The 19,334-nt window shown below is 44.3% G+C and overlaps 2 protein-coding genes across 4 annotated transcripts in view; one reads left to right on the top strand and one right to left on the bottom strand.

Moving 5' to 3' along the window:
• LOC144697392 (uncharacterized) overlaps positions 1-19,334 on the bottom strand; it is a 558,602-nt gene that overhangs the window by 535,172 nt on the left and 4,096 nt on the right. The gene's annotated exons all lie outside the window — the stretch shown is intronic.
• On the top strand, positions 1,713-9,132 carry LOC144696991 (uncharacterized). Of its 3 annotated transcripts, none has more exons than XM_078568733.1 (2): positions 1,713-1,778; positions 7,759-9,132. In XM_078568733.1, the coding sequence occupies exon 2, from the start codon at positions 7,868-7,870 to the stop codon at positions 8,996-8,998; it is 1,131 nt and encodes a 376-aa protein (XP_078424859.1). In that variant the 5' UTR covers positions 1,713-1,778; positions 7,759-7,867; the 3' UTR covers positions 8,999-9,132. The 3 variants fall into 3 exon arrangements, with proteins under 3 accessions (XP_078424859.1, XP_078424861.1, XP_078424860.1); XM_078568735.1 differs by having other exon boundaries at positions 1,721-1,778; positions 7,751-9,132; XM_078568734.1 differs by lacking the exon at positions 1,713-1,778 and adding an exon at positions 3,740-3,853 and having other exon boundaries at positions 7,759-9,126.

The raw sequence follows: 19,334 nt of genomic DNA, 5'->3' as shown, positions 1-19,334 counted from the left end.
CTCAGAGAAACTCGAGTAAGCGGAAAGAGTCAGCATGGTTTTGTGAAAGGGAAATCATATTTACCCAATTTATTGGAGTTCCTCGAAGGAGTAACATGCGCTGTGGATAAAGGGGAACATGTGGACGTGCTGTAGTTGGGTTTCCAGAAGGCATTTGGTAAGGTACCACATCAAAGGTTACTGCGGAAAATAAAAGCTTATGGTGTAGTGTGTAACATGTTAGCACGGATAGAAGGTTGACTGGCTAGATGAAAACAGAGAGTATGCATAAATGAGTATTTTTCTAATTGGCAGGATGTGACGAGCGGAGTCCCGCAGGGGCCTGTGCTGGGGCCTCAGCGTTATACAATTTACATCAATGGCTTAGATGAGGGGAGTGAAGACATGGTAGCTAAATTTGCATATGACACAATGATAGGTAGGAAAGTATGCTGCAAAGAAGACAAGGAGTTTGCAGTTGGATATAGATGGGTTGAGTGAGTGAGCAAAAATCTGGCAGATGGAGTAAAACGTGGGAAAATGTGAAGTTGTTCACTTTGGCAAGAAGATTAAAAACCAGAGTATTACTTAAACGGAGAAAGACTGAAGAATTGAGAGGTGCAAAGAGATCTGGTGCATGAGTCACAAAAAGGTAGTATGCAGGCACAGCAAGCAATTAAGTGGATTGATGGAATGCTCTCATTTATTATGAGAGGAATTGAACATAAAAGTAAGGATGTTATACTTCAATTATACAGGGCATTGATGAGGACACATTTCGAGTATTGTTTGCAGGTTTGGTCTCCTTATTTGAGGGGAAAATGGAAATGCGTTGGAGGTGGTTCAGTGGAAGTTTACTGGATCTATACCTTGAATGAACGGGTTGTCTTATGAGGGAAGGTTAGACGGACTGGGCTTGCTTGCACCGGAGTTTAGAAGAGCGAGGGGTGAGTTGGTTGAAGTGTTTAAGATCCTGAACGGTATTGACAAGGTGGACCTGGAAAGGGTGCTTCCTCTTGTGGTTGAGTCCAGGACATGAGACGCTGTTTCAAAATTAGTGGTTGCCCTTTTAGGACAGAGATGAGGAGAATTTTTTCTTTCCCCTCAGAGGGTTATGTGACTTTGGAACTCGCTGCCTCAGAAGATGTTGGAGGCGGGGTCATTGAATATTTTTAAGGAAGAGGTAGATGGATTCTTGTTTGGCAGGGGAATGAAAGGTTATCGGCGGTAGATATCAATGTAGAATTCGAAACAAAAACAAATTAGCCATGATCTTATCGAATGGTGGAGCAGGCTTGAGGGGCCAAATGACCCATTTCTGCTCCTATTTCGTATGTTCAAAAGTTCATATATTCTGTGATGCACTTGTTCTTCCCACCTGCAAGGACACCAGTGAGCTTACTGGTGGGTGTCGGATTCTGCTGTCATTGTTGCTGTTTTGGGGACTCTGGATTTTCCAGCAGTCCCCACTCCCCTTCTTCCTGCTGGATAATGAAACGTCCATGAGATGGTTTTCAGTATTTGTCGTAATTCTATTATTTGACCTCTGGGCCCAGTCTCCAATCCGTAACAAAAAATCAAATCAGGGTCGAAAATTTGAACAATAATTAATAACAACAAAAACAATAATTGACACAATTTCAATGGAGGGGTTTTTATTCAGAGTTCCGAACGGTGCAGAATGTCCCTTATCACGTAACGGGATGTTAATGCGCATGCGCAATGTCGGACACTGGATAGCGCGTGCGTGGAATGGGCAATGGCGGTGGAGAGAAGCTTCTTTCTCGGATCCGCAAATGGTAAGAATAAGGCGGGGAGGAGTGGGCGAGGGATCTTGCGGGTGGACGCACAGGCTTTTTAAGCATGTTGTGTAAGTCACAAACCCCGAAAAATAACTTTTCGGCCCCGCGTTTGCACCGAGCGGGGCCTCAACTCCCAATGTCTGTCCGGGTTAATGGCCGTCACATTTATTGGGGGCAATGTACAGCAGAGCGCATGCGCCGCCACCATCTTTTTATGGGGCAATGTTTTGAATGACTGGGAGGAGCTTGTTCCCCATTGTTCAGAATGGTGACAACTTGTCCATCAAGTTGCATTAACCTTTGAGTCCCAATGTCTTATTAATGAGGCGGAACGGCGGCAGAGAAGGAAAGGAAGCAAGTCATGCTCTCCTGATCCCACTACCTCATGGACGTCCTGCCCCATGCGCCCAAAGATCTGCAGCTCTGTTCGGTTGCATGAAGACCCACAGCAGAAACTCGCGACCCTGAGTAAACATCATCCTTGAATCTAAAAACAAAAAGCTAAAAGCTACTGCGGATGCTGGAAATCCAAAACAAAATAAAAACAGAATTACCTGGAAAAACTCAGCAAGTCTGGCAGCATCGGCGGAGAAGAAATCAGTCAACGTTTCGAGCCCTCATGGCCCTTCAGCAGAACTGAAGCATAGTTTCAACAAGGGAGAAATATAAATTGGTTTAAGGTGGGTGGGGGGGAAGAGACACATTGAGGGTGTGGTGTGAGCAGATAATCAAAAGATGTCAGAGACAAAAGGGTCAAAGAGGTGTTGAAGGTGGTGGTCTTTGTCTGAGAAAAGTGCTAATTAAGAATGCAAGACAGGATATTCAAAGTACAGCTCTAGTGGGGGTGGGGTGGAAAGACTAAAGGTTTTAGTTTTAGATTTAAAAATAATGGAAATAGGTGGGGAAAGAAGAATCTATATAGATTATTGAAAAAAAAGGCGGGTGGGGGGGGGAAAGAAACGGGGTGGGGATGGGGGGAGGGGGAGTTTAAGATCTAAAGTTGTTGAATTCAATATTCAGCCCAGAAGGCTGTAAAGTGCCTAGTCGGAAGATGAGGTGCTGTTCCTCCAGTTTGCGTTGGGCTTCACTGGAACAATGCAGCAAGCCAAGGACAGACATGTGGGCAAGAGAACAGGGTGGAGTGTTAAAATGGCAAGCGACAGGGAGGTTTGGGTCTTTCTTGCGGACAGACCGCAGGTGTTCCGCAAAACGGTCGCCCAGTTTGCGTTTGGTCTCTCCTCTACATTGGAGAGACCAAACGCAAACTGGGCGACCGTTTTGCAGAACACCTGCGGTCTGTCCGCAAGAAAGACCCAAACCTCCCTGTCGCTTGCCATTTTAACACTCCACCCTGTTCTCTTGCCCACATGTCTGTCCTTGGCTTGCTGCATTGTTCCAGTGAAGCCCAACGCAAACTGGAGGAACAGCACCTCATCTTCCGACTAGGCACTTTACAGCCTTCTGGGCTGAATATTGAATTCAACAACTTTAGATCTTAAACTCCCCCTCCCCCCATCCCCACCCCGTTTCTTTCCCCCCCCCACCCGCCTTTTTTTTCAATAATCTATATAGATTCTTCTTTCCCCACCTATTTCCATTATTTTTAAATCTAAAACTAAAACCTTTAGTCTTTCCACCCCACCCCCACTAGAGCTGTACTTTGAATATCCTGTCTTGCATTCTTAATTAGCACTTTTCTCAGACAAAGACCACCACCTTCAACACCTCTTTGACCCTTTTGTCTCTGACATCTTTTGATTATCTGCTCACACCACACCCTCAATGTGTCTCTTCCCCCCCACCCACCTTAAACCAATTTATATTTCTCCCTTGTTGAAACTATGCTTCAGTTCTGCTGAAGGGCCATGAGGGCTCGAAACGTTGACTGATTTCTTCTCCGCCGATGCTGCCAGACTTGCTGAGTTTTTCCAGGTAATTCTGTTTTTATTTTGTTTTGGATCATCCTTGAATCGATGGACTGCTGATGACGGTGAGGGGCAATGCATGCGCGGTCATCCTGGGCCAGGAAGGAGGAGCAGAGATTGTTGTGAATTTCTATCCTGGACAGACAGGTATGGATTTTGGAAACTCCTTTTACAGGGTGAGTTAGAAGGGAGAATTTATGTCCTGGACGGACAGTGATGGCTTTCGTAAACTTCTTATACAGGGTATTAGAAGAGGATTTGTAGATAGGAAACTCAAATGAAACATCACATCAAAATCTGACAGAATCACTCAATTCATCAGGACCTAAATATTATTGACCTTTGTGAAGAAGCATTGAATTCCAGGTCATTATCACTCACTGTGTAAAAATTCTTCCACACATCTCTCTGTAGATTTTGCCCCAAATCTTAAATCTGTGCCTAAAATTTTACAATCAGCTAATTGGAAAAGCTTTACTTTACCTCCCTTATCTAAACTTATCATGAAGTTGTACACCTCAATCAAACCTCCCCTCAACTTCCTTTGCTCCAAGGAGAACAATCCCAGTTTTTCTAACCTAACATTGCGACTAAAGCCCCTCATCCCTGGAACCATTCTGGCAAATCTCGGCACACTCTCAAGGACCCTCACATCCTTCATAATGTGTGGTGATCACTGGTTTTCACAGATCCAGATGTTCAGTGTTCGTGTCTGTGATGTCATCACGCACCAACAATTGCGCGGTGACATCACCCCGCTCCCCGGGTATTTCCTCAACTGCGAGATTTTTCTCTGACTCCAGTGCTTCTGATATCTTTCTAGCTGCAGGCTCCAGCAGGAGATCTTAAAATTGAAAACAGGGAAATAGTTTCAGAGGTGTCTATTTTTGACCATTCATCTACCATTTAGAGCTCTGTTATCTGTGAGAGGTTCTATGTCTCTGGGGCTGGTGTGACTCCTTTACTGTGGATCTGAATCCATGTCCATCCATTGTTCTGTTTCACCTCTTCCCTCTCTGATCACCTCTCTGTCATTGTCTAACTTTCTCTGCCTTGAATAATGGGTGTAGTTTAGTTATGTTTAGTAGTTTAATGCCACTTCTGCTGAACATGTCAAAATGAGATTCCCACCGCTACCCATCCCCTTACCATGTGCCGCTGGCTTTCCAGTTTTATCTTCCCACAGTATCTTTCATAGTCAGGAATTGCTGCATTTCTCTTCCATTTCTGAACTTATATTGACCATCAAATTCTGCACCATTTTTATTCCCCGTAATTCGTTCTGCAAACCTGATGCATTAACTCTGTTTCTCCCTCCATAGATACCGCCTGTCCTGTCACTGACACTGTCCATACAATGTAAAAGAGGAACAAGTATTTCTGCATAATGCTTTAATCTATCTTACATGCTTTTAAAATTTATTCTGAGGATTTAGGCATCACTAACAAGAACAGCAGCAGATATTGCTAAACCCAGTTGCCTGAGGAGAAGATGATGTTTGACCTTATTGAACCGCTGTGGTCCTTGTGATCCCACAATGCTGTCAGATAAGGAGTTACAGGTTACTCACCCAGTGATGATGAAGGAACAGTGATAAATCTCCAAGTCAACAACAACAATTTGTATTTATTTAGCACGTTTAACATGATAAAACTTTCCAAGGCATTTCAACACCAAGCTGCATAAGGAGATATTAGAACAGGTGGTCAAAAAGCTGGGTTTTAAGGAGTGTCTTAAAGGACGAAAGTGAGGTAGAGAGGCAGAGAGGTTTAGGGAGGAAATTCCACAGCATATGGCCTTGGAACTGAAGGCACAACCACCAAAGCTGGAACAGTTAAAATCGGGGTCCTGAGACAGGAGGAGATTCTAGAGACATGATGGGGCCATGGAGGAATTTGAAAATAAGGATGAGGATTTTAACTTTTAGTTGCTTCTTAACCAGGAACATTTGTCACTCAGCGAGCACAGGGGTGATGGGTGAACAAGATTTGGTGCAAGCAAGCACACGAGCAGCAGAGATTTGGATGACCTCAAGATTACAGGGAGGTTGAATGTGGGAGGCCAGCCAGGAGTGTGTTAGGATGTTGAGTCTAGAGGTAACAAAGGAATGGATGAGAGTTTCAGCAACAGATGAGCTGAGAGTAGGGTGGAGTCGGTGATGTTACTGAGGTGGAAATGGCCAGTGTTGGTGATGATGCAGATATCTGGTTGGAAGCTCAACTTGGGGCCAAATTGACAGTGGGCAGGGACAGGGATGGAATCGGTGGCTAGAAAGCGGAGTTTGTACTATAAGACCATAAGACATAGGAGCAGAAATTAGGCCATTCGGCCCATCAAGTCTGCTCCGCCATTCAATCATGGCTGATAAGTTTCTCAACCCCATTCTCCCGTCTTCTCCCTGTAACCTTTGATCCTCTTACCAATCAAGAACCTATCTCAGTCTTAATTACATTCAATGACCTGGCCTCCACAGCCTTCTGTGGCAATGAATTCCATAGATTTACCACTTTCTGGCTAAAGAAGTTTCTCCTCATCTCTGTTCTAAAAGATCTTCCCTTTACTCTGAGGCTGTGCCTTTGGGTCCTAGTCTCTCCTACTAATTGAAACATCTTCCCCACGTCCTCTCTGTCCAGGCCTTTCAGTATTCTGTGAGTTTCAATCAGATTCCCCTTAATCCTTCTAAAATCCATCGAGTATAGACCCAGAGTCCTCAAACGTTCCTCATATGTTAAGCCTTTCATTCCTGGGATCATTCTCGTGAACCTTCTCTGGACCCTCTCCAGGGCCAGCAAATCCTTCCTGAGATACGGGGCCCAAAATTGCTCACAATATTCTAAATGTAGTCTGACCAGAGCCTTATAAAGCCTTAGCAGCACATCCCTGCTTTTATATTCTAGTCCTCACGAAATAAATGCCAACATTGCATTTACCTTCCTAACTACCGAATCAACCTGCAAGTTAACCTTAAGAGAATCCTGGACTAGGACTCCCAAGTCCCTTTGCACTCCAGATTTCTGAATTCTCTCCCCATTTAGAAAATAGTCTATGCCTCTTCTCTTCCTACCAAAGTGCATGACCTCACACTTCCCCACGTTCTATTCCATCTGCCACTTCTTTGACCATTCTCCTAACCTGTCCAAATCCTTCTGCAGCCTCCCCGCCTCCTCAATACTACCTGTCCCTCCACCTATCTTTGTATCATCTGCAAACTTAGCCAGAATGCCCTCAGTACCTTCATCTAGATCATTAATGTATAAAGTGAAAAGTTGTGGTCCCAACACTGACCCTTGCAGAACTCTACCAGTCACTGGCCGCATCCTGAGAAGGGCCCCCTTATCCCCACTCTCGGCCTTCTGCCAGACAGCCAATCTTCTATCCATGCTAGTACCTTGCCTCTAACACCATGGGCTCTTCTCTTACTGAGCAGCCTCCTGTGCGGCACCTTGTCAAAGGCCTTCTGGAAGTCCAAGTAGATAACATCCATTGGCTCGTCTTTGTCTAACCTGCTCGTTACCTCCACAAAGAATGCGGACTGAAGACAATGACTTCAACCTTCCCACTGTTTAATAGGAGGAAATTTCTGCTCATCCAGTACTGGATGCCAGACAAGTCAGGATGTTGTGTGACTTGGAGATGATGGTTTTCACACGCACCTGTTACCCTGGTCCTTCTGGGTGGTGGAGGCTCCGGGTTTGGGCGATTCTGTCAAAGTTCTGGTCGAGTTGTGGATTTATAAAATGTCTGCCCTTTGCCCTGCCTCTCCCAACTCTTCTCTCTCTCTCTCTCTCCTCTTTCTCTTTCCATCTCTTCCCCTCCATCCATGGAAGGCCAAGCCTTGTGTAGGTCCAGACTGGGTGGCAGGTTCCCTTCTCTGAAGGACATTAGTGAACCAGTTGGGTTTTTATGACAATCCAGCAATTTTCATGGTCACTTTTTCCTCGTGCCGGCCCCACAAATTACCAGATTCATTCAGCTCAATTTCACAACCTGTCTTTGTGTTCTTCTGGGTTCTCTCTCACTCCTTTTTTTCTGTTTTAAATCAGTTGCACAGGGGATTAGAAGGGGAGGATTTGCAGTCGGGAAGCTCGAACCCAACATCACATCAGGATCTGACAGAGTCGCCCAATTTATTGTAACCTGAATATTATCGGATTTTGAACATGGAAGGAAAAAGCACCGTTCACAGTGGAGAGAAACCGTACACGTGTTCTGTCTGTGGACAAGGGTTCAGCCGATCACCTGGCCTGTCAGAACATAGATGCAGTCACAATAAGGAGAAACCATGGAAATGTGGGGATTGTGGCAAGGGATTCATTTCCCCATCCAAGCTGGAAACTCATTGTCGCAGTCACACTGGGGAGAGGCCGTTCAGTTGTTCTGAGTGTGGGGAGGGATTTACTTGTTCATCCAACCTGCTGAAACACCAACGAGTTCACACCAGGGTGAGGCAGTTCTCCTGCTCTGAGTGTGGGAAGGGTTTCACCCAGTTATCCAGCCTGCTGAAGCACCGACAAGTTCACACTGGAGCGAGTCTGTTCACCTGCTCTGATTGTGGGAAGGGATTCACTTTCTCATCCCATCTGCTGACACACCAGCGGGTTCACACTGGGGAGAGGCCATTCACCTGCTTCAAGTGTGGGAAGGGATTCACTCGGTCATCCAACCTGCTGAAACACCAGCGAGTTCACACTGATGAGAGACCTTTTAAATGCTCAGACTGCGGGAACTGCTATAAAAGTTCCTGGGAACTGATGTCCCATCAACGTGTTCACTCTGATGAGAGACCATTCAGGTGCTCTCACTGCGGCACTGGATTCAGGCAATCATCTCATCTTACTGTACACCAGAGAATTCACACTGGGGAGAGGCCGTTTACCTGTTCTGAGTGTGGGAAGGGATTTACTCAGTCATCCAGTCTGCTGAAACACCAGAGGGTTCACACTGGGGAAAGACCTTTTAAATGTCTGCACTGTAGAAAGTGCTTTAAAAGTTCCTGGGAACTGATGTACCATCGACGTGTTCATACTGGGGAGAGACCTTTTAAATGTCTGCACTGTGGAAAGTGCTTTAAAAGTTCCTGGGAACTGGTGTCCCATCAACGTGTTCACACTGACATGAGACCATTCAGTTGCTCTTACTGTGGGACTGGGTTCAGGCAATCATCTCACCTGATTGCGCACCAGCGCATTCACACCAGGGAAAGGCCGTTCACCTGCTCTGAGTGTGGGAAGAAATTCACTCGGCTATCCACACTGCAGAGTCACCAGGGGGTTCACATGAAACTACGGTGATTGGGTTTTGCTGTCAGTCACATCCAGGACTGAACCATGTTCATTGGGATCTGTTTCTGCTGATGTTAATAAACTCCAACCCAGTTATAGGGGAAAATATTCTGGATAAAAGTCAAATAAATCAGCTTTGTGTTAAACACACAATGTGTTGTGTCTTTTTATTATCTCCAACATGTCAATTCCTTTTGAAGAGCTCTCTTTCTCCCCTTCCTCCTCCACCCACACCCGAACAACAAGTGTGAGGAGCTCATGGAGCTTCTTAGTCACTAAAATTGAGACAAGCTGATCAGCTGCCTCTGCTGCTTCCCTCCCTTCCACTAGCCCACAGGGCCAAACTGTTTCTAAAGTTCCTCCTCGCCTGAGCCCTGGACCTTGCATTTTGCCCCAGTCTCTCCAATCTTTATCTCTCTTTCAGTGCTCATCTTATCTGAGGCCCACCTCTGCTCCCTTTACTCTGCTCATCTTATCCGTGAGGCCCACCTCTGCAACTTTTACTCTATTCTCACAAAACTGTTGGCCACCCAACTTCCCCATGTTAGCTGATATTGTTACTGGTTCTCTACTGTCCCTCTCACCTTCAAATCCACAGTCATTATCTATCCTAATAAAAAACCCTGACCCCCACAGTCTTTGCAAACTCCCACCCAACCTGTAACCTCCCTTTCCTCTCCAAAGTCCTTGAACTTGGTGTCTCCCAACGGTCTATCCTTGGCCCCTCCCATCTACACGCTGCCACGAGGTGACATCATCCAAAGGCACCGTGTTAGTTTTCACATGTACACTGACTACTCCCAACTCTCCCCAACGATCCCTCTCCATTCCTCCGCTGTTACTAAATTATCAAACTGCTTATCCCACATCCAGTACTGGATGAGCAGAAATTTCCTCCAATTAATAATTGGGAAGACCAAAGCCATTGTCCTTGGTCACCACGACAAATTCCGTTCCCTAACTACCGAGTCCATCCCTCTCCCTGGGAACTATCTGAGGCTGAACCACACTGTTCACAAATTTAGTATCATTTTTGACCCCATGATGAGCTTCCAATCACATATACACACCATTACTAATACCAGATATTTCCACCTCCAGGTCACCTGTCTCCATCCAGCCTCAGCTGATCTGCTGCTGAAACCCTCATCCGTACCGGTATTACATTTAGCATTGGCTATTCCAATGAATTCCTGGCCAGCCTCTCACATTCAGTCTGCCCCTCCCTCCACCCGGAACATGAGATCATCGACATCTTTGCTGCCTGTGTACTTTCTCATGTTAAGCCCTGCTCACCCTTCATCCCTATGCTGGCTGACCTACATTGGCCCCTGGTCAAGCAATGCCTTGATTTTAAAATTCACATTCTTGTTTTCAAATCCCCCCATGACCTCATCCCTCCCTTTCTCTCTAATCTCCAGCCACACAACCCTCTGAGATATCTGCACTCATTTCATTCTGGCCTCTTCAGCATCCATGATTTTAAGTACTCCACCATTGGTGGCAGTGCCTAGTCATGAAACACTGAAATTGCCTTGCTAAACCTTTCCATCTCTCTCCTGATTAAAAATGCTAGTTAAAACCTGCCTCACTGATCAAGCTTTTGGTCTTCTACCCTAATATCACCCTTTGTGACTTGGTGTCAAGTTTTTCTTTATGAAACTCTTCTGAAGCATATTGGGATGTTTTATTACATTAATCATGTTATCTCAACACAAGTTCTTACTGACAGGCAGTTTGCACAAAGCAAGATTTCACAAAGAATGTGATGAGTATCCTATTAATCCAGTTTTTTTTTTGTTTTTGTTAGTAATAACACGAACTTTGGTCCCTCTGCACCAGAAGAACTCCCCTGTGGACAGTATGTGGAGTTGTTGAGATCTCTTGAGCTGAGGGTGGAGCTGATTGAGCTGTCCAGCCTGCAGTGTACCTTGAAGAACCGCTGAATGGGATATTTCCTCTTAATTCACTGACTCCCAACTGAAGTTGTTCCCGCAATGAAGTAGTTAGACTTTGACTGTCCATCCCATTTGAACCTTTGGAGCAAAATTTACAACCTTAAATCAGCTGTCATGAGAAAGGAAATGCCTGTGTTCGTTTTGCACCTTTTGCAGGCTCACAACATTTCAAAATGATTCACAGTCAATCTTGTATTTTGGAAGTAAGAATGGGGAGAGGGAAGAGAAGCCAAATGGTACAATTCTAAAGAGGGTATAGCAACAGAAATACCTGTGAGTGTGTACACACAAGCATTTGAATGCAACAGAACCACCCAATCAAGCTGTTTGAAAAAATGCAAATAGAGTCCTTGGCTTTATTATGGAGTGGAAAAGCAAGCAAGTTATACTGAATCTTCATAAATCACAGGTTAATCTGCACCTGAAGTATTGTGTTCAGTTTTGAAAAGTGCACTTTAGGAAAGATGGCAAGGAGTTAGAAAGGGTACAGGGAAGATTTACTAGAATAGTATCAGTGATGAGGTTACAGTTTTATGTACAGTCTGGAGAAGCTGGGATTGTTCTTCTTGGAGCAGAGAAGATTAAGGAGTGATTTAATAGAGGTGTTGGAATTTTTGAGTTTTCATCTAGATAGGGAGAAATTGTTTTCATTGGCAGGATGGTTGGTAGCAACAGAACACAGATTTTAAATAATTGCTAAAACAAAAAATCCAGGATAGAGATGGGCAGAGATGATTTTATTCAATGAGTTTTGATGATCTGGAACACAATGCTTGAATGGCTGGTGGAAGCAGTGGGACAGACTGGTCACATTTTCAGAGACAATACAGGCACAATGGGATGAACAGTCACCATCTGTGCTCTATGATCCTATCATATGATGTTTATTATGTATAATAAACCTCAAAGCAATACAGAATAGAAGGAGGCCATTCGGTTCATCGAGTCAATGCTGGCTCTTCACAGAATCACACAGTGCAGAAGAGGCCCTTTGGCCCATCGAGTCTGCACTGACATGTGAGAAGCACCTGATCTACCTACCTACCTAATCTCGTTTGCCAGCACTTGGCCCAAGCCTTGAATGTTATGATGTGCCAAATGCTCATCCAGGTACTTTTTGAAGGATGAGATGCAACCCGCCTCCACCACCCTCCCAGGCAGCGCATTCAAGACTGTCACCACCCTCTTGGTAAAAAGGTTTTTCCTCACATCCCCCCTGAACCTCCTACCCCTCATCTTGAACTTATGTCCCCTCATGACTGACCCTTCAACTAAGGGGAACAGCTGCTCCCTATCCACCCTATCCATGTCCCTCATAATGAGACCATAAGACATAGGAGCAGAAATTAGGCCATTCAACCCATCGAGTCTGCTCCGCCATTCAATCATGGCCGATAAGTTTTTCAACCCCATTCTCCCACCTTCTCCCCATAACCTTTGATTCCCTTGTACACCTCGATCAGGTTGCCCCTCAGTCTTCTCTGCTCCAACGAAAACAACACAAGTCTATACAATCTCTCTTCATAACTTAAATGTTTCATCCCAGGCAACATCCTGGTGAATCTCCTCTGCACCCCCTTCAGTGCAATCACGTCCTTTCTATAATGTGGCGACCAGAACTGTACACAGTACTCCAGCTGTGGCCTCACCAAGGTTCTACACAACTCCAACATGACCTCCCTACTTTTGTAATCTATGCTTCAATTGATAAAGGCAAGTGTCCCATATGCCTTTTTCACCACCTCACTAACATGCCCCTCCGCCTTCAGAGATCTATGGACACACAAGCCGAGGTCCCTTTGTTCCTCAGAACTTCATAGTGTCATGCTGTTCATTGAATACTTCCTTGTCAAATTACTCCTTCATAAGTGTATCACCTCACACCTTTCAGGGTTAAATTCCATCTGCCACTTATCTGACCACCCCGTCTATATCTTCCTGTAGCCCAAGACACTCAACCTCACTGTTAACCACCCGGCCAATCTTTGTGTCATCCGCAAACTTACTAATCCTACCGCCCACATAGTCATCTATGTCGCTCATATAAATGATGAATAATAGGGGACTCAGCACGGATCTCTGTGGTAAGCCACTGGACACTGGCTCCCAGTCACTAAAGCATCCTTCTGTCATCACCCTCTGTCTCCTACAACTAAGCACTTCTTGTGAAATGCAATCCAGTTAGTCCCACTCCTCTGCTCTTTCCCCATATCCCTGCAATTTGTCTCCTTCAAGCATTTATCCAATTCTCTTTTGAAGGTCACTCTTGAATCTATATCCATTACCCCATCAAACTGTGCATTCCAATTCCTAACCATTCATTATGGAAAAGGATTTCCCCCCATGTCACCTCTGATTCCCTTTCCGATCTCCTTAAATCCAAACCCCTATCATTTACTCTATGTAAACCCTTCATGAATTTAAACAGATCTATCAAATCTCGCCTTCAACATCTCTGTTCCAAGGAGAACAACATCACCTTCTCCAGCCTATCTGCAGAACTGTGAGCCATCAACCTTGAAATCACTCGAGTAAATCTCTTCCATTCCCTCTCCAAAGCCTTCACGTCCCCCCTAAAGTGTGGCACCCAGTATTGGACACAATGCTCCAGCTGGGACTGAACTAGGCAATTATATAGGTTTAGTATAATTTCCTGGCTTTTGTTTTCCATGCATCTATTTATAGAGCCCAGGATCCCGTATGCGTTATTAGCTACTTTCTTAACCTGTCCTGCCACCTTCAAATTTTTCTGCAAAAACAGGACCTTAAAATTGTCCTACTTATTGTATAATCTCATTCTTTCTATCAAAATGTATCACCTCACACTTCGCTGCACTGAATTTCATCTGTCGTGAGTCTGTCCCTTCCACCACCCTGTCAGTGTCCTATTAAAATCTATTATTTTATTCACTGTTGTATCTATAATTCCAAGCTGTGTCATCAAAATTGTGTCCTGTCCCACCCAATTCTAAGCCTTAATGTATATAAAAGACAACAGCACTGAACCCTGTGGATAACCACTTTACACCTCCCTCCAATATGAAGGGCAGTCATTCGCCACCACTATCCCTTTTCCAATTTTGTATCCTTGCTGCTGCTGCCCCTTTTCTGCCTTTATCCCATCAGCTCCAATTTTATTAAATGCATTCTGAAAGTCCCTCCACACAATCTCTGCTGCACTGCCTTCATCCAACCAAACACTTTGGCATTTTCTTATTTCCGTTCACCTAAAACCATTTACGAAATTTGTAATTGGAAATAGAACTAAATCTGAGCCAAGTTGGTGACATTCTTGCTTTCTGGGTGTTTGTCTCTACAGGCCTCTGTCACTCTCAGTCTATGTGTCTGTGTGTGTTCCTCTGCATGTGTCAATGCGCTTCAGCTCTCCATTTTTACCAATCAAAACTATATTCACATCAGTTGTGCAGCTTCGTTATAAATCGTACAAATAAAAAAGAGCAGTTTTAAAACATGCAAGAGAAGAATTGCTGTTCTATTTGTTTTTGAGCGGAGACTGTTCAGTGACTAAGTGCCCGTGTGTTACAAAGTGAAAAATGGTTGAAATTTTCACTGAGCAACATATAAAAAGACAGACACCGAATCCTTGTGGTCCAGTAGTTAAGGCATCAAAGGAATGAATTTGTAAATACAAACAGTCCAAACTTAAATCCCTCGGACATTAGGAATTGTTTCTCCTGCGGCCATACCTCACAAGGAACAGGAAAATAAAAGTTCATTCACAAATGTTACAGGAACAGATTGGTTTTGATCAGCAGGAAAGGCTGAACAGTCTGAAGCTCTTTTCTCCAGAAATGAGATGCCTGAGAGATGACCTGATAGAAATGGGATGCTTTGTCCCTGTTTCATCAGGGATTCGAGGTGAAATTTATTCACTCAGCTGCAGATTTACATCCGTTGAATCTGCATCAAGCAAACAATGAAATGTTTAGAATTTTAGAAAGCAAGGTTCTACATTGAGATGTATTTCTTAAGATCGTATTTTGCCATCTGCTGAAAAAGCATGTTTCAAACACACTCTCTCTGTATTAGATTATAGCAGTGACTACACTTCAAAGATAGCCCATTGCCTGGAAATCACCTTCCGTGGTCCTGAGTTGGTAAAAGGTTGTGTTTAAATGTAAGGTTTCATTTCTCTTCCTTCTTTCTGCCTGCCAATCGAAGTTAACAATCATATGGAACGGTGAAGTGTATCTGCTCCTTTCAGTGTCACCCCATTTTCTGTCTCTATCTGTCTCTCTTTGTCTCTGTATATCAGCCTTGGTCTCTTTTGCTCACACAATCTCTCAGTATCTCTATCTCTTTTCCTTCTTTCATTCTTTGTTCTCTCTGTTTTCTTGCTGTCTGTGTGCAATCAAGTTTCACTGGATTGATTCCTGAGATGAGGCGGTTGCCCTGGGAGGAGAGATTCAGTGGGATGAGTCTGTTCTCTCTGGAGTTTAGAATATTAAGAAGTGATCTTATTGAAAAGTGTGAAATCCTGAGACACTTTGACAGTGTACACGCTGAGAGGCTGTTTTCCCCTGGCTGGAGCGCTTAGAGATGGGCTCCCATTCTCCGGAAAATGTGTCAGCCATTTAGGACTGAGGTGAGGAGACATTTCTCCACTCAAAGGCTTGTGAATCTTTGGACTACAGTAGCCCAGAGATCTGTGGATCGTCAGTCGGTGAGCAAATTGAAGGCTGGGATGAATAGGTTTTTGGGTTCTAGGGGAATGAAGGGATATCGGTATCGGGTGGGAAATTAGTGTTGAGGCTGGGGATCCGCCATGATCTTATTAAGTGACGGAGCAGGTTCGAGGAGCCTGAAGGCCGATTCTTGCTCCTTTCCTTATGGTCTATACTTCAATGGAAATACCAGATAAGGCTAGCGTTAACGTGTGTCCATTGGCTATTGTGGCCGAGTGGTCCAAGGCGCTGTGTCAAGACTCGCCTTAACATCATTTCCACAGTTTTAATGAGCTGGTATTCGCGCCATTTCACAAAAGGCGGGGAAGCTTCCGTTTAAGTAGAGTATGCGGCATTTTGCTTCCATGGGAACAACCAGGGCAGACAATACAAATATGAATTTCTGTGGGGAAAGGGAGTCTGTGTGGAACCAGCTGATTCGCTCCTGCAGAGAGCTGGCACGAACACGACGGGATGAATGTCCTCCTGCTCTGCTGTAGCCATCTATTATTTTATATGAATGATAAAAACGCAATCGTAGTCGTGGCCGAGTGGTTAAGGCGATGGATTCAAAATCCATTGGAGTCTCCCCATGTAGGTTCGCATCCTACTAACTACGTTTCCTCATTATTACTGATTTCAACCAGAACAAATTATCGGTAAACGGTAGAAAAAAAAAAATCCTACACATTCTTCTACCGCATCTCAAGGAGTGTGGATACCTGAGAAGGTTTTGGTGTTCTAGGAGATTGAAGAGAGAGGGAAGGGTAGGAAGATGGAGGGATTTGAAAACAAGCAGGAGAATTTTAAACTAAAGATAACACTTGTCCAGGAGCCAATGTAGGTCAGAAAGCACAGGGGTGATAGGGGAATGGGACTTGCTGCGAGTTCAGAAACGGGCAGCAGAGTTTTGAATGACCTCAAGTTCACAGAGGGTAGAATGTCCACTCACATTCCAGAATTCACATCCTGGTGGATCAGCGCTGCCCTGTTTCCAAGGTCAATACTGATCCTTTATCAGGTGTCATTCTCAGAACGATACACAGTGCTGCAGTAAAAGCAGCCCCATTCCCATCCATATTCTGCCTTGTACCAACATTGCTCTTGGCAGTGCTTTGCAACCGATCACAGCCTTTCTCTTCACTTCCCAGCCCTGCATCTATATTTGTTCTCGACCTGCTGCACATGTGAAATTTCCATTCCCGATGCGGAGCTTCAATTCCTACTCCACTGTTTCTGGCAGAGCTAAAATGTATTTTCTGTTTTCAATCAGTAACATAATAAAGTCGTTTTACAGGAGCATTAAACGGCTATGCCCTGACCGGGAATCGGACCCGGGCCGCGGTGGTGAGAATGCCAAAGCCTCACCATCAAGGAAACTCCCTACAGCACTTGCATCTTGGGTTACCCACGCTACTTTTGCCATTTTCTTCATTCTGGACCATTTTCATGAGGGCTAAGTTTCTCCGACAAAATGTCATGTTGAGGTCGAACACAAATTATTTCTTCAGCCAATGAAAACAATCGTTGCTATTGGCTGGAACATGAAATCGACAGTGTGGTGAAATAGCACCAAAGCTGTGAAATGCAAATTCAATTTCCAAAACCCACCAACCTAATCACTGCGGCTCCTGTGAAACTGACAATGCAGCGCACGGCAGATATTCATCACTAAAAGCAATTGACAGGCATCAAATTCTTCACTTTCGCGTTACGTTTTTGAACTCGTATTCTCCATCTCAGATATTTCCAGTTACAAAACGTACAAAAAGAAACAATCTCCTCTTGCGTGTTTGCCTTTTATCTCCGAAAAATTTTAATATGAAGCTGCACAACTAATGTGAATGCAGTTTGGGATGGTAAAAATTCGTTCACCAGCTCGTGGAACTGAACCTCACTGATACATTCCAGACACTAACGACTCACTGTGCAACATAAATCTGTACGCTTTATTTTCTGTTTCCTCTTCTCTCCGACCAAAATTAATCACTTCACACTTCCTTATGTCAAATTTCAGCTGCCACTTGTCCGTCCAAATGGATTTGTTGAAGAGCCCGAAAGGAGAACCGACTCAAACTGCGAATGTAAGAGTGAGAATGAAAAAAAAAGAGGTGACGGGTTTTGTAGATCCCGGGGAAAGAGACTCCAGGATCAGTTCGTTGTGACAGTTCACACAGCAACAAGAAAACAACATTCCCTCATGAGGGCCAAACCCGGGCGGCAGGAGAGGGAGCGCCGAATATCAGCGTGTTTAATTAAAACACAGAAGACTTGTTCAGCCAATAACAGCATCGAGTGTGTTCGACATGAACATGAAGTGAACAGTGAGGGGAAATAGTGCCACAAGCTGCGGATGGACAACTTTCAATTTCCAAACCCCAACAGAATCAATGCGGCTCCTCTGAAACTTCCAAGGCAAATATTGATCCTTTATAAGGTGCTTTTCCCAGAACTATCCACGGTCCTCCAGGTGTGACCTAACCAGGGCTTTGTATAGCTGCAGCAAACCTTTCCCTCTTTTCTATAACAGTCTCTGTAACAGGTTGTACAGCAAGGGGAATTAGATTGTATAGGGCGACTGAGAAAAACGAGGACATGCTTGATCTGAATCAATCTGTTTGGAAAGTTCGGTGTGAAATCAGCTGCATAAATACATTTATGGTTCAAAAACTATATCGGAATCTAAAGTCCAACTCCTGATGTCATTGGGTCAGGGAAACTTTGCTAATGATCACACAGTGCGCATGGGCACTGCAGAAACTCCTGCGCCTCTTTCAATATTGTTTCCCTTCACTCAGAGTTTTCAAAAAGGAACTGGGCAATGACTTGAAAGGGAGAAAAATCGGGGTTATGGAAAAAGAGAAGGAAGTTAGGAATGATTGGAAGGCTCTTTGTAAAAAGCTGACATAGACACGATGGGCTGAATTGTCTCCTAATGTGCTGTGTCATTTTATGATGACATTGCTAAATCAGTCTGATTCCAGCATTACGGACTATAGCAGCTGAATTTCATTTCTTCCAAACAAGGACCCAAAGCGCTGCTGCATGACCGCGCGGAAAACATTGTGGACAGGTCCATTGGGTTTCGGCAGCGCAGTGATTCTGTCGTGTGGTGGATATCACATTCGCCGAACATACAAAAGGACCCCGGTTTGAAATTGGGCAGAAACATTATCAAAACCTGTACATTTAAATGTGAAGAGAAGTTCGATAATTCACTTGTGTTGTTAAATATTAAATACAGCATCTTACAGCGACGTGGCAATTGCTCTTCCAGATTCGCTGAAAAACATCCCACAAACGAAAAAGAAGCACATTTCATCACACACGGAACAGTAAAGGTTATGAACCATTTTCAACTGTCACTCAGCCGACCTTTTAGCAGTTTGTTTACAGATGCAGGTTAACATACTTAGTCCCCGTCTCAAAGATGTCTAACAGCAATGAGTGCTCCCAAAAACTAGTAAGACAAGCGATACTGTAGTCGAAACTGAGGAAATTGCAGATATGCCACTGAATCACTTTATTTTTTTTTTTTGTAAAAATATACTTTATTCATAAAAATCTTCAATCACATTCAAAACCATTTCAAAAACAACATTACAAGGGTACAATCCAGGCCAAACTCCCACAAAATGCATCACCAGGTGCACCAGCACAAACAATATCACAGTCATCCACAGCCCCTCACCTTGATCTGTA

Source organism: Cetorhinus maximus, chromosome 23 (assembly GCF_964194155.1).
Source record: "Cetorhinus maximus chromosome 23, sCetMax3.hap1.1, whole genome shotgun sequence".
Lineage (NCBI taxonomy): Eukaryota > Metazoa > Chordata > Chondrichthyes > Lamniformes > Cetorhinidae > Cetorhinus > Cetorhinus maximus.
The sequence above is the reverse complement of the archived record's forward strand: the minus strand, read 5'-3'. Positions and strand labels throughout refer to the sequence as shown.